We start from the raw sequence: 15,541 nt of genomic DNA, 5'->3' as shown, positions 1-15,541 counted from the left end.
TGAATTGGTTTATTGTAAATTTGAGGGGGTGTGAAGGAGGTGGTTCCTGCAGCAGGTATGAATGAATACACAGTGCTAGTAAGTTTGTACAATAACACACAGGGTGTAATTTATTGGTTTGGGGATGGTTCTGCTAAGGGTAACAAAGGGATTATAATGGGATTCCAATTGGGTTTTCTGTTAGGGAAGGTACATTAAATCAATTGTTTAAAAAGCAAACCCATCATAAATTAAACTTGTATTGCAGGTTTGTACTGTATTTACAGCTGTTGGCAGCACCAATGACAAGCATCTCCTTTGTTTTGAAAAACAGAACAACGGAATGCAAATATTTGTACAGGGTATGGTTTTGCTGTCGGCCAACACCCCTGCAATCAGATCACAGGAACTTCAGCCAGGTTACCAGGATGTAGCAGCTGATCTACAGTGGAGCGTCAAAATATTTGCATCTGAATTAACTTAAAAAAAAAAAAAAAAAAACACAACCGAAAAAATCAAATGATTCTCTGAATAAGGGATGGGAACCAGTAATCATGTTAAAGATTAGAGAGGTAGAAAATGGATTTTAAAAGAATTCAAGTTTATATTCAATGAAATAACTTTAATTTGGGACTAATATTTAAAATCTATATAAAATAATCCTAAAAAAAAATAAAAAATAAATGGACCACACTTTTTTAGAACTACAACAGGGCCTTCCAAGGAACCTGAAAATGCCATTATCCTGGAATTTCATGCACAGTAAAAATGGTACTATGGACCAGCTGAGAAATGATTAAAAAACAAACAAGATTTTATAATGATATTCCAAACACGTTCCTGTTTCATTTACTGGTACTTAAATCGTGGCCAGCTGTGTTTAAAGGCTATGTAACTTTAGCACACTTTGTCATTATTTCTTTTTTAAATGCTTCCTTTTACAAATTCCTCCAGTTTTTTTTTTTTTTACTGTACCAATACATGCAAGTATTGTTTTCTTGGGGGGTGCACACGGTTCTGATAAACGTGCACAATCAAGTTGTAATTTTGAACATAAAAACCTTTTCCGGAGCCACTCAACAGGAAGAATGCAACCTGTACTACAGTAATAACACAGTACAGTTATATAATTTATTTTTTATTTTTCAAATGTCAAACACCGCATAACAAAATAAAAATGATCTTCAAACTTCAGACCTTTTCATGGTTTCAAAAAACAAAAATCCATTCTTACACGTTATAGAATTACTTACATTTTAGTGCCCCCCCCCCCAAAACAAACATATCTTCTGCTGTTTGTTGCTGAACAAAAAGTGAATAAAAAACCCTACCCACTAACCCATCTCTCCTGCCCCTCCCTCCCCAGTTGAAATCACTGTTTCTGCTGCATGGCCTCTTTGCGAGCGGCGTCCTGCAGTAGCTGTGTGTCCACCTCGTCCGCAGGGAGCTGTACGTACCGCACCACGGAGCCACGGATAAAACAGTTCTTCACCGAAAGCTGTGGAACATAAGCAAACACTACAATTGTACTGCGAGCTTCCCAGTTCAATCCCAGCTCAGCCACTGACTCACTGTGCGTGACCCTGAGCAAGTCACTTCATCTCCTTGCGCTCCGTCCTTCGGATGAGACGTAAAACCGAGGTCCTATTGTAAGTGACTCTGCAGCAGCAGTCTCTATTATTATTATTATTAGTAATAATAATACTGCTATTATTATTTATTATTATTAATAATAATAATAATAATAATAATAATAATAATAATAATAACTGTGTTATGGTACTTGCTGACACATATGCCTTGGGCTTGACATTTGAATATCCCCAAAATTCTGGTAGTCTCAATAAAGAATGCCCAAGTTTCATTAGACTTGGTTAACAGGTTCTGTTCATTTATGTTAACATACAAGTGTTACAGGCAAACAGCCTCTATGTACCACAGATTATGATATCATCAACAAAATGTGTTAATGAACAGCCTAAGCAAGTTTTAACATACACTGTTCTCTAGAACTAATGGAGTGTGACTAAAAAGTGTGACTTAATTATGCATATATGGAAACGTTCATTATATCACCAGCACAATAATAAAAAAAAAATACTTCTGCATTTATGAAAAACTATTTTAATTCTCAAAAGTACTAAAAGATACCCCACGTTAACGGGCTGTCCCGTTAACACATTATTGAGATTAGGGACAGCATGTGTATTCCTTTTAAAAACAATTACTTTCATTAAATTAAAGTACTTTTTAAGGAGGTCTTAGTGTGAACTACTATTAAAAAAACTGAATAATCCTTGTTGTTTGTCTAAATGTAGTACCAACTTTCTTTCTAGTACTTCTGTGTGTGAGGGTGACCATGTGGGGGTATTTTCCCTGGGTTGGTTACCCTGGCTCAGCTCTGTGTGTGTCTGTGTGTGTGTGTATATATATATTTGTATATATATATATATATGTAGGACTCACCATGTGGGGGTATTTCTCCGGGTCTGTGACACTGATGTCTGTAAGCTTGATGTTCAGATACTGAACAGGAAAAAGAGCAAAATTAGCAACCATATTGAGGAGGCAGAAAAGCTTGGACTGTCTATCCCACAATCTTGATATAAATAAATAAAATAAAAAGTCACAAAAGATAATGAATATTATTCATGACTTATTCAAGATGAACTTGGGGATTATTGAAGGTTTTTACTGTAAAAGCAGGTTACTGGTTTTTGCTCAGTTCCCCCATGCATTAAACTTCCTCATAACGAATATCTGTCAGCTTTCTTATATTTAAAAGACTAAGCTGAGAGTACAAATGCTTCCTAAAAGGGGCAGGCAGTGTCCCTGTTCATCTACCGATGCAAACAGGGAGGGTTTCAAAGTGCTTTTAAAAATCAGTTGTAATTTAGTAACTCACTGAGAAACAATTCTAGTCAAAAAAATAAAAGATTTTTTAGTATCACTATCGTCATGACCTACCTCCACTGGCTGCGAATATAAAAATGTAAGCTGACCATATGTGCAAATGGACAGGCACTGCCTTATCTACCCAGATTCTGACCCTCTTAAAAAAAAAACCTTTCTAAATGTCATAAGCAAATTTCATTACAATGGAAAATCGGTTCTCTAAATCAGGGGTTCTCAAACTAGGGTTCTCCTGGGTGGGGCACGAAACAACCACATTAGTTATTTATTTTAAATGTTAAAAATCTACGTGCAGGTTTAGATGCACGTATTTCTGTTTAACAGATCGTCAAACCTTTCACCGGTCATTCGAAAAAAATGTCTGTGTCACATACCCGCATCTCTCTAATTTAATGTATAAAATTGCCCCCTTTCAGATTCTCTGTTGATTGACAGGACGGATGTACCGCTTTTGATTTTTTTTTTAAACCTCTTGTATATGAAGTACAAACTCAGGACATCTCCAAAAATGTCAGTTTTCAAATTTCGCTAACGCATTTAATGTATGAACGACAACTACGCAGTCAAAAGGGCTTTGACACGATGCGTCCTTCTTACAGCAAATAGTGAAGCTGCACAGCCGACATATCGCATTCACATGCAACAGAAGTATGAGCCAGCCTTTAATCTCCAAAGTGTGACACATGTGTAAAGATAGATGAACTACATTACATCCTTGAAAAGCATACATACCTGATCAACCGAATGCAGAGTTCCACAGATACTACAAAGAATGGAAAAATAAAGCAAGCTGTTACTGAATTACATGTTTTGCTTTGAAAGAAGCAGGGATATAAAAATGGCACTCCAGGACCAGAGTTTTCTGCATACATAGACCACTCTGTAGTCTGGGCTTTAACATGGTTCAGTCATGCCAGAATCAGAGCATGCAGTACTGCGGCATGGACACACGTCAATATGCTTTAAATCAACAGAAAATCTGATTCAAAGCTCACCTCAAATCATTCTTCAGCTCCACCACCACGTCCTTCCCCACCAGCGACTTAAAGAACGAGTAGAACAGCTGCAAAGATTGACAAGCTGTTTAATCCACAGAAATATTGCCAGACTGCGTCCCATGCTTTCTCTACCTGCAGCTGAAAAAGTGGTTCATGCTTTTGTTTTCTCCAGGATCGATTACTGTAACGCCCTGCTCGCTGGGGTGTCTAACAGCATCCTCACTAAAATTCAATTTGTCCAAAACTTTGCAGCCAGAATTTTGTCTCGGCCCCGCTCAAGAGATCACATTGCTCCTGTCTTGGAGGCCTTGCACTGGCATGCCTATCAGGTTCAGAATTGATTTTTGAATGCTGACATACAAGGCTCTTCATGGGCTAGCTCCGACTTATCTGTCAGATCTTTTATCTTTTTACACTCCCACTCGCAACCTCCGCTCTGCTGATCTCAGACCGCTGTGTGTCCCACCTGCTCGCCTGCGCTCCATGGGTGACAGGGTCTTCTGTTGCTATGCCCCCAAATTATGGAACTCTATTCCACTACAGATCAGGGACTCAGCTTCTCTGAGTGTTTTTAAAGCTAATAGCACTCTGAGATGACTGTTTTTAAGGGTGCTGTACAAAATAAAGTTTATTATTATTATTATTATTATTATAAATATTACAGGTCTTTGAGTTCCTGACTATCTGCAAACTACGCCAAGTGGATTTCTGAAGTAGATGTTGTATAACTCTGGGTCCTGGTATATGTAATGACTTGTAGGTTTTACACCTAACAGCAGTGTTCCTGTAAATAAACTGATCCCAGGGTAACATTACTTTATCAGAATTCCTGGGACCTACTTGGAAACCCCAGCAAAACCTTTTTATGGGTTTTTTAAAACAACAACAACCTGCATGTACACTTACAAAAACATGGCTGTTTTTTAAAAATGTAATACTAGAGGCGCAAAACAATTACATCCCAAAAGTAGACCAATCTAAATCTAAAACAAAATGGCCAAAATGGTATAATAGATCAATTAAAAAAAAAAAATTCAGCGAAAAAAGGCACTTTACAGAGCATTTAAAAAGGGACCAAAAACAAAGTACACAGAAAGAGTACTTGGAACTGCAAACACAAGTCAAAAAGGAAGTTAGAAAGGCCAAGAGAGAGATAGAAATCAATATTGCTAAGGGGGCTAAAACCAATTCCAAAATATTTTTCCAATATTATAACAGCAAGAGAACATTCAAAGAGGAGGTTAAATGTCTAAGAGACACAAATGGCAAAATCATAGATGAAGAAAAAAAAATAGCAAATATATTAAATGATTACTTTTCACAGGTTTTTACAAAGGAGGACACGGACAACATGTCCGACATGTCGACCTGTTCCTATCCAATTTTAAATAACTTTAGCATAACAGAAGCAGAAGTGTTAAAGGGAATAGGAGCTCTTAAAATAAACAAATACCCCGGGCCAGATGAGATCCTCCCAATAGTACTCAAAGAAATGAAAGAAGTTATTTACAAACCGCTAACCAAGATCATGCAACAGTCTCTTGACACAGGGGTTGTACCGACAGACTGGAAAATAGCAAACGTAATACCGATCCACAAAAAGGGAGACAAAACCGAACCAGGTAACTACAGACCAATAAGCCTGACTTCTCTTATATGTAAACTTATGGAAACTATAAGATCCAAAATGGAAAATTACCTATATGGTAACAATATCCTGGGAGACAGCCAGCATGGTTTTAGGAAAGGGAGATCGTGTCTAACTAACCTACTTGACTTTTTTGAGGATGCAACATTGAAAATGGATAACTGCAAAGCATACGACATGGTTTATTTAGATTTCCAGAAAGCTTTTGACAAAGTCCCACATAAAAGATTAATTCTCAAACTGAACGCATTAGGGATTCAAGGAAATGCATGCACATGGATTAGGGAGTGGTTAACATGTAGAAAACAGAAAGTACTGATTAGAGGAGAAACCTCAAAATGGAGTGAGGTAACCAGTGGTGTACCACAGAGATCAGTATTAGGTCCTCTGCTATTCCTAATCTACATTAATGATTTAGATCCTGGTATAGTAAGCAAACTCGTTAAATTTGCAGAGGACACAAAAATAGGAGGAGTGGCAAACACTGTTGAAGCAGCAAAGGTCATTCAAAATGATCTAGACAGCATTCAGAATTGGGCAGACACATGGCAAATGAAATTTAATAGAGAAAAGTGTAAAGTATTGCATGCGGGCTATAAAAATGTGCATTATAAATATCATATGGGAGATACTGAAATTGAAGAAGGGAACTATGAAAAAGACCTAGGAGTTTATGTTGACTCAGAAATGTCTTCATCTAGACAATGTGGGGAAGCTATAAAAAAGGCCATCAAGATGCTCGGATATATTGTGAGAAGTGTTGAATTTAAATCAAGGGAAGTAATGTTAAAACTCTACAATGCATTAGTAAGACCTCGCCTAGAATATTGTGTTCAGTTCTGAGCAACCAGAATTATCCCGGGTTTAAAAGGCATGTCGTATGCAGATAGGCTAAAAGAACTGAATCTATTCAATCTTGAACAAAGTAGACTACGTGGCGATCTGATTCAAACATTCAAAATCCTAAAAGGTATAGACAATGTCAACCCAGGGGACTTTTTTGACCTCAAAAAAGAAATAAGGACCAGGGATCACAAATGGAGATTAGATAAAGGGGCATTCAGAACAGAAAATAGGAGGCACTTTTTTACACAGAGAATTGGGAGGGTCTGGAACCAACCCCCCAGTAATGTCGCTGAAGCTGACACCCTGGGATCCTTCAAGAAGCTGCTTGATGAGATTCTGGGATCAATAAGCTACTAACAACCAAACGAGCAAGATGGGCTGAATGGCCTCCTCTTGTTTATAAACTTTCTTATGTTCTTATGTTCTACAGTTATGTGCTAGTTTTGACTACCTTTGGGATTTATAATTGCAGTGTGAAAATATATATATTATATATGTCACTTTTTCATATTTCAAGCAATGCAACTTTTTTTTTTCCCCAACACAGGGATGGAAATAAGACTCCCATTGCATAGCAGTTTGATCCATTCCTGGTTTTACTAGGAGTTTAATAAGACACACCTGAGCTTGTTACCAATAAGAAAGTTTACAAATGAGAGCAGGCCATTCGGCCCATCTTGCTCGTTTGGTTGTTAGTAGCTTATTAATCCCAGAATCTTATCAAGCAGCTTCTTGAAGGATCACAGGTTGTCAGTTTCAACAACATTACTGGGGAGTTGGTTCCAGACCCTCACAATTCTCTGTGTAAAAAAGTGCCTCCTATTTTCTGTTCTGAATGCCCCTTTATCTAATCTCCATTTGTGACCCCTGGTCCTTGTTCTTTTTTCAGGTCAGTGAGAACTAGAAGCGACTGCTACCGGCAGCACAGTATAATCGAACTTGCTTTACTACTCAGAGGTTCCTAGACTGTGTTATTGATAGATGCTGCACCAGAAATACATTTCTACCGTGAAATCAAAATAACAGCCCGAGTCAAACTGACAATAACAAGTATGGTACTATAACAATCAATTTGTAAATATCTGTTTACATCTCGTCTATTCACAATGGATGCAAGGTTGTTGTCCTCTTAGTTATGCAACGTAAATGTTAAATGCAATGCCGGTTTTGTATTTTAAACACGCCAAAAATATTATTTCCAGGTTATGATCTAACGTTACAGACCACCTGTGTAGTGTTTTAGTTATTTGTAAATAAATAAATAATAAACAGGAACCTACAAGAAAATGTAAACAGCTCTACATTACGGCAGTTTAAAAAAAGCAAGTATTTAATGAACAATATTTATTTCAACATAATACAATCTTACCATTTTCAGATACGAATTCCCTTCTCGCTGCGCGCTAATTCTTCGTTGACAGCTCGCGAGAGTTGATCAGAAACGAGAATTCAGTTCTTACAGTCATCGATAGGAAAATTTGACATGATGTCATCAGGCTGCGCCGGAGTGTGTGGCTGTTTTTTTTGTTGACCCACAAGAAAATATAATACTAAGTTTCAGCGTTTTTTTATAAAAACAAAAAAACTGTAGTTTTATAAATAACTCAATAGTTATTTTAGTTTTAGTGTATTAATAAGCTTTTGAGGAAAACGGAGACAACTGTATACAAACTTCCCAGAGTTATGAACGGTTTCTGCAGGTTGCAGCATGCATTTAATTGAGATGGCCTGGTTAATTCGGTCTACCGTGGCCAGTGGCAACGAACTTGAGATTTTAGTCCTTAGTTCTGTACTAAATTGAGTACTGTACTAGATACTAATATCTCTGCGGGTCATCCCCAGCTCCTTAAACTATCTTAATAGCAGTTGCAACGGGAACGTACATAACATTAACAGGGTTAAACTGGTCATTTCTAAATAATGACAGCGAGTGGGGCGGGGGCAGCAGTTAGAGGAGTGCTGCATTTTTCTACTGCATACTTAAACTATAATGTTAAAGCTCCATTATTTTAGGCATTTTCTTACACTATTCGTCATTCTATATTTGTGTATAATTAGTACTACACCACGAGGATATTAATAGGCGCATTTTACAGAGCATTTTCAGATAAAACATTTTAAGAGAGAGAGAGAGGTGTCAGTTGAGTTTCTATACTACTCAATGTGAAGATATTCAGGACCTGAAGATTACAGAAATGAGAAAAATCCAGCAGACATGCTTTGTGCAAACACCATTTAATTAAGTGGAACCTTTTAATCATGTAACGTTTTTTTATGTATTATTATTATCCATTTTTTAAAGTATATTGGTGGTGTCTTGGTGGTCCAGTGGTTAAAGAAAAGGCCTTGATACCAGGAGGTTCCCGGTTCAAATCCTCGCTCAGCCATGGACTCACTGTATGTGACCCTGAGCAAGTCACTTAACCTTGTGTTCCGTACTTCAGGTGACGTAAAACAAACAAGGTCTTATTTTATGTGATTCTGCAGCAGTTGTTAATGCATAGTTCACCCCCTAGTCTCTCGCTTTGGATAAAGGCGTCTGCTAAATAACTAACAAAAAATAATAATAATAATCTAAATAAATGTAAATGTCCTTTTTTTTAACTTACACGTTAACAATTATTTTAACTCAATACTTAATAAATAAAAAAATAACTGCTTTATTTAATATGCTGAAAATACACATCAAATGGTTCGTTCTATACATATAAGTAGCAAGTTAGTACAGATCTTAGTCTAAAGAATCACTGAACTAGCTTACAGTTTTTTTCAATCGCTAAAGCAGTTACTGATACTATTAGCACAATTCTCAAAACAGTGACAATTTGCAAAACATTAATTACAATTGCAAAGTGAGGCAGACATGTTAAATGTATTCATAGATCTTGCAAAGCCTAATGTGTTTACGTCCACCGCCCACGCTCACTCTTTCAGCACAATTTGCAACATCAACCTTTATGCATGAGCGACATATAGATTATACATTGTTGAATGTCTATTAGAAGTAATAAGCATTAACTGTGAGCAACAGTATGCAGTTATACAGGTATGTGTTTTGAAAACAAGACACTTATGAAACTTGTATTCAAGTGATGGATCTGCATAAAGTGAATTTTAGAATTTTGCATTTTGGCTGTTAACCAGAGAAATGTTTTAGCAAATGAGGTGTCCGTTTTGTTGTTTGTGGTTTAGAGAATTGAGCTAATCATTTCAGGAAATTTGCTTTAGCACTTGAGAAAAACTGTAATACTGTACATTGTTTTACAATCCTCTAGGGGGCAGAAGACAGCTACATAGTGTTTGTTGCAATTGAGAATTAAAACCTAACCTGCAGCTTATCTAGAAGGAAGCTCTCGACTCGTTACTGGTAGTACTCTGCTTTTAGAGTAGTTCTAACCTTTCTCTGACCTGTTTGTATAAAATGATTTTTGATTCCTGATTTATTATTTAAAAACAGAAAGGGGATCTGAGTGGGCTAAGATAGTCAATAAATACCCCGTCCCAATTGTTCTCCATTAAGGGTTGAGTGTTGTGGAAGGGTAGAGTTGCGGTCCAGGCTAGCAGTAGCAGGAGACAGATTGCAGTTCAAAAAGTGTTTACTGCACACTTTTATTAAACAAATGAAAAACAAAACCATTTTACAAAATACAAAGCATTGTCACATAGTTGGCTTGTATATCTGTTGGAGGGGAACCCAGAAACCTTGCAGAGATTCAATATAAAACAATCCCTGTTTTTAAAAGACAAATATTAACAATTACACACACACAGTATATACAGATATACATGTGCAGGGTCACTGCCTTGCCACTAGGGTACGAATACAGGGGTTCTCAAACTGTGGCCAAAATCATTCTGTGTATTTTTTTCTAGCTATAAAAAAGCAACAATAAATGAAGAAAATATACAATTAAAATAAAAAAGAACAATTTAAATGTAGGTTTAAAAAATGTTTTAATTTGTCATTTTTCTTAAGAAGGGCTATGACAGAAATATAATAAAGCTTGGATGTAAACCTCCCTCCCGGCCTGTGAAGGCGCTAAGCAGTGAAAGTAGAGTTCTTTGGATGGGCTGGCCTGACAGTTCTTTCCCAGGGCTGGGAAGTCGATCAGTCTGGAAGAAGGCGAGACTCCGTTACAGGAACATATTGACCAGGAAGGGAAATGACGTAGCAGCTGCAGATTGTAGAGACAGCTGCACTCGTTTACCAAGGGGTCATGCGTGATAGCATAAAAGGGGATAGAGAATTGCAATCTAGTCCTTTGCTTTGGTTTGTGTAAATAAACTAAGAAGGACTGTGAGAGACCCCGTTGCACGTAGAAAAGTACCGTGAGTGTTTTGTTTGTCTGTCTTGTAATTGTCTCGTCTTGTCTTGTACGTTACCAGACAGCTAACACAGATCCGGAGCTGTCGCCAAGTGCCAGCACTAAACCGGACAGCACTTCACCATTGTCACAAATATAAACTTGACTGGTGACCGTGTTTGTATTATTGTGGGGCAGATATTGTTGATTATTTGGAACTGTCTTTTCTCGTGTTATTTTCCCTGTGCTGTACACATTGGTGTGTATTGCCAGGGAATTATTGTTTCATCGCCAGACCTGAGAACATTTCCAAACCAGATTACAATGATCTCTGTCTGCTTCTTTCACTCCTGCACCTATTGCCACTCAGCCACTTTGTCACAAGGGCTAATAGTGGACTAGTGCCTAATGCGGCTGAACAGGTGGGCCTCAGATGAAAAAAAAGGTCCTGACCCCTGTCCCTAGAAAAAGGATAACATTTAGCATTCTACTTGTGAGATGTCTTGCTCATTAAAATATTTTGCATCTTCTTAAAGAGGAGACAATTATTTATTCAGAAATACCAGGATATTTAGTAAGCAATGCTCTAGTTTTGCTCTAAATCATTTGTTTCCAAGCCTTTGAATACTACTGTGTGTCAAATTTAAATGTGACAAACAGAAAGGTTGAACAGATAAACCCCCATACTTTGAATTGCCTACAGTCCCATAAATAAATGAAGACGAATATATAGGTTCAATAAACTCTTATTTTAAAGAACATTTCATTTTAATACACATTTGACACATAAGGGACATCGTTTTGCATCCACATTTTTAGACCCAGGGATCCAGGGAATTATTTAATTTTTTGTATTTTATATTACTGTTTTTATGATTGTTTTAAGTGTTTTTGTCCTGTTTGAATGACTTGTCTATTTTTGCCATTGATTTTATATAATGTCAATTCTTGCCACCTTCCCTTGTCAGGACCCCCTTGCAAACGAGATGTATATCTCAAGGGTTCTAACCTGGTTAAATGAATACATTACAATTGTTATTTGAATTTAACTTGAAGGGGTCATACCCCCAAGTTTGAAAACTAGCAACTGGACAAACGGCTATATCTGAAGTAATGGGTTAAATACTGTTGTGAGATTCCTCAGTGTACTGTATAGACCCCCTTTCAGAGCCATTAGGCCATGTGTTACATTCCATTATTATTTTATTAAAATTGTATTTTTATTCAAGTTTACTTTACTGGGAATTATTATTTTTTTCCCCCAATTGCTAACTGAATTATATGGCTATTGAAATATACAGCAACTATCTGAATGACATTTGGAGCCACTGTATAATATATAAAACCTTTCAAACTGAGTATATTTTGGTATCGCTGTACTGGATTTCAGTGCACTGTTCAGAGCCATCTCAGAGCCATTAAGCCCAGCCTCAGACTCCTCTCTGCTGTCCCAGCCCCTCAATGGCTCTCCCGGAGAGCATTTCCTGAAGGCTGTTCTCTCCCTTGTCTGGAACAATGGGTTCCAGTGACACCTCTCTCCCAGGCAGGAACACCCATTTGCAGCTCGTCAGCCCTTTGTCCTCTTCAGAGGGGCTGTGAATGAATGGGGGAGCTCAGGATGGGACTCAGCACAAGACCAAAGAGGGAACCAACAGCAGGCCTGCATGTGGACTGTGCTACTGTTGTGCAAAGTGGAATCAAGAGTGGAACAAGAGATTCCCTTGCCAAAGCCACGTGGAAGACAAACGAAAGCCCTTCTTCTTGTCTTGTGCGTGTCTTTGAAGGCAACATCAAAACTTCCCTGTTCTGGAATGCAGGAAAGGAAAAGTGTGGATGTATAGCTGTGCACTACAGTCATGTGCAAATTCATCAGAACACCCCATTGCTTCTGTTGTTTTGATTTGTTGTGCATATGAAATCAAACCACTGGAACTGACCACCTTGGTCAATTGTCATAATAGGCAATTGTCGAATTGTACTGCTGACTTTAATAGACCACACATGCAATGTGTTTAATAGTAAGAGAAAAGGAACACACAGCCGCAAATGGTAAAAAGCATGAAACTTTTCAGAAGTTGCTTAAGATGCCTAATTAAAGCACAAAGTGGTCTGACATTTTCACACCCTAAAATACATAAGCTTTCACAGGACATTTTTGCTGATTCACAATGTTCCCTCTTATTGCATTAAAATTGCTTTGTTTAGCTCTAAAAGTGGAATACATATAACAAAGGACATTCCATTCTGAATCAGCAAAAATGTATTGTAAAAGCTTATGGGTGACAAATTTGTTAAAATTTTGTCACTCATGATATACGGACAGCATTCAGATGCCAGAGGGAAGAGCGCCCTCTACTGAGCTAAGAAACTTCCTGCAGCCAACCTGTGCTTTGTTTAAGTGATGTCTCAACCGAGTACAGGCACTTCTGCAGTGTGGCGAAATCACAACCAAAGATAGTGGCTTTAAACAACTCACTTTTAATAACTCATCAACTAGATGTTTTTTAAACACTTGCACTCCTCCACACCAGCATTGGGACAGATGAATAAAGCAGAACATTCACCCTTACACAAAGCAGTATTTGGGGTCCCTGGACACTGACGAAGGCATTAGCAGAAACACTTGTGTGTTTAACATGATATACTCTACAGCCCCATGCAGTATTAAAATTAAGCAACTTGGTAGGTGTTTACTGTAAAATATTACAAGAGAAACCGGTGAAAATTGAGCTTCAAAGCCATACCCGATTTATGATTTCCATTACACAAGAGTAGATGTTAAATCTTCATGCTGATTTGAACTCAGCTCTCGCCAAGATAAGCACCAACTAAGACGCAGCTTCACAGTAAACTAATGTGATCCATATGTGTCTCCATCCATCTGCGTTTCCTTCCATATGATGATGTAGATATCCTTCTGTCTGGTGTTGATGGCTGAAGTGTAATGCTGGCTCCAGTAGGGCTGTAATTGCTTCCTTGCATCATTTGAATGTAGCATTAGTTTCTGCTTTTAATGTAGCTGTTTTCTTTGTTGCTACCTATATACTTTGTAGGTGGCAAAACCATCTGATTAGATGGCAATTTGCTTTCTGTCATCCTTGTCATCATCTGTGGCTGTAGAGGAGGGGTGGCCAAAATTGGTCCTTTCACTCCAACCCTGTTCTGAATTGTTTGAATTTATTTAATTGAACAAAATTAACCTGCATCCAGACCCTGAAGTAGTTAATGATCTCATTTTCCCTGTGTGGGAAGCTGTGGGAACTGAACACAGTATTGTAAGTATGGTCTCACTGGTAACATCATCATCAACTCCTTTGATTTGTACTCTACACTTCTGCCTATATAACCAAGCATTCTGTTTCCCTTTTAGAACAATGAGGTAGATTAAAAGGACTTCCATTTCAGTGGAAACTGAGCATGACGGTGGGGCACAGTCCCATGAATGAGATCATGTTTTCAGGTTAAAAAGAGGCTTAGCAGGCAGTTCAAAGTCAATTAAAATTCATTCAGGACGACAATAGAGGATGATTGCCTCCTCACAACTGGCTTCCCCTTGTCTCCTTAGACAACAGATCAGAGACTTGCCTGTCTACTTTTACTTCTAAAGAAACAGCTCAAGTAAATGGTTCAGAATGTTCTTCTGCACATATCCCCTCCGACTCATGCTATATCCCAGACCACCCGCATTTCACCAGGTCAGAACCGCAAATTGACATTAAAATCACTCAGTGATCCAAGTTTTATTTTGCAAGGTTGTATAATGACTGTCGAAGGTCTGGGGGTTTGAATGTCAATTTGTGGGTCTGGATGGCGAAATGGGGGTCACTTGGGTGGTCTGCAGTGACTCATTGGAACTCTCCAGCAAAACTAAGCAGCAAATCCTTTTATGAATTACAAATCAACCAAGTTCTGTGTAAAATAATAACATCCTGAATTGTACTAACCAACGTTCATGTGAAAGCTTTCTATCATAGATATCTAACTATGTATTGGATCCTTGGAAGAGTACCAAGTCACCCAATTGCACAGCGATGCATGTAAATGAAAGTTAAACTCGTTTTGAAAAGGTGTTAGAGGATTATCTCCTCCAGGTTAAACCATTCACTGACACCTCTGAGAACTGCATCTCGTCAGGCAGGTATCAATCCAGGGCAAGCGCTTGGCAGCTTGTTATTACACTGATGAAGCACAGACAGCCTTTTCACAGTTTTTCTTGGAATAGTTATCGCCTGATCTAACATGTAGGGGGATATACATGTCGGCTCCATTATAATCCCCAGTGTATTATCCTGAAGGAAACCTAACTAGTAAAACCAGTCACAGCATTACCAGGAATGGCAACTTCAAAATGGTGAGCCTGATATAGTGAACCGTGTGTTTGGTACGTACAGTGCCATGGTATTTCAATAGATTGCCAATGCATATTGGTTCACACCATCAACTGCGATACCTTTGCTATGACAACATATGCCTCCCCCACCACACACCCCTGCACACACTGTTGTACCATTCCACCAATAGCAGTACACTGTTAAAGTTATGCTACCTTAGTATTAGTTAACTGTTATATTGCCACTGTAGGGTCACTATGAAATTGCCATTGAAGAACATTTGGAAAGGGTGGTGCAGTAACCTCAGGAAGTTCAAATCCGGTTTTAGGTCACACGTGAAATGAGTTTGTGGGATCTCAATTAAACACCAAGTGGACCGTTAGTGTAATTCTCGTTTCAAACCACACCATTCGGCACACATGGCAGTCTGTGCTTGGGAACGATGTAGGACTGAAGAGCAGGCAGGGGAGGTTTAGGTCAGGATTGAGGTCAACTCTCATTCACTCTGTATATATATATATA

The 15,541-nt window shown here is 38.1% G+C and overlaps 1 protein-coding gene across 1 annotated transcript; it reads right to left on the bottom strand.

The window, feature by feature from the left end:
- Window positions 1-1,101: 1,101 nt before the first annotated feature.
- LOC131709071 (U6 snRNA-associated Sm-like protein LSm2) lies at window positions 1,102-7,879 on the bottom strand. Its single transcript, XM_059010855.1, has 5 exons — window positions 7,754-7,879; window positions 3,888-3,955; window positions 3,625-3,655; window positions 2,446-2,505; window positions 1,102-1,477 (listed from the first exon to the last, which is right to left on the bottom strand). The coding sequence occupies exons 1-5, from the start codon at window positions 7,754-7,756 to the stop codon at window positions 1,352-1,354; spliced, it is 288 nt and encodes a 95-aa protein (XP_058866838.1). The 5' UTR covers window positions 7,757-7,879; the 3' UTR covers window positions 1,102-1,351.
- Between the last annotated feature and the right edge of the window lie 7,662 nt (window positions 7,880-15,541).

This window comes from Acipenser ruthenus, chromosome 41, assembly GCF_902713425.1.
Source record: "Acipenser ruthenus chromosome 41, fAciRut3.2 maternal haplotype, whole genome shotgun sequence".
Lineage (NCBI taxonomy): Eukaryota > Metazoa > Chordata > Actinopteri > Acipenseriformes > Acipenseridae > Acipenser > Acipenser ruthenus.
This window is presented reverse-complemented; position numbering and strand designations above follow the sequence as displayed.

Excerpts from the sequence above, each read along its gene's own strand:
- LOC131709071 (XM_059010855.1), bottom strand. Across the intron at positions 2,506-3,624 it reads CTCTGCATTCGGTTGATCAG|TATCTGAACATCAAGCTTAC; the intron begins GTATGTATGCTT and ends TTTCCTGTTCAG. Across the intron at positions 1,478-2,445 it reads CGGAGAAATACCCCCACATG|CTTTCGGTGAAGAACTGTTT; the intron begins GTGAGTCCTACA and ends TATGTTCCACAG.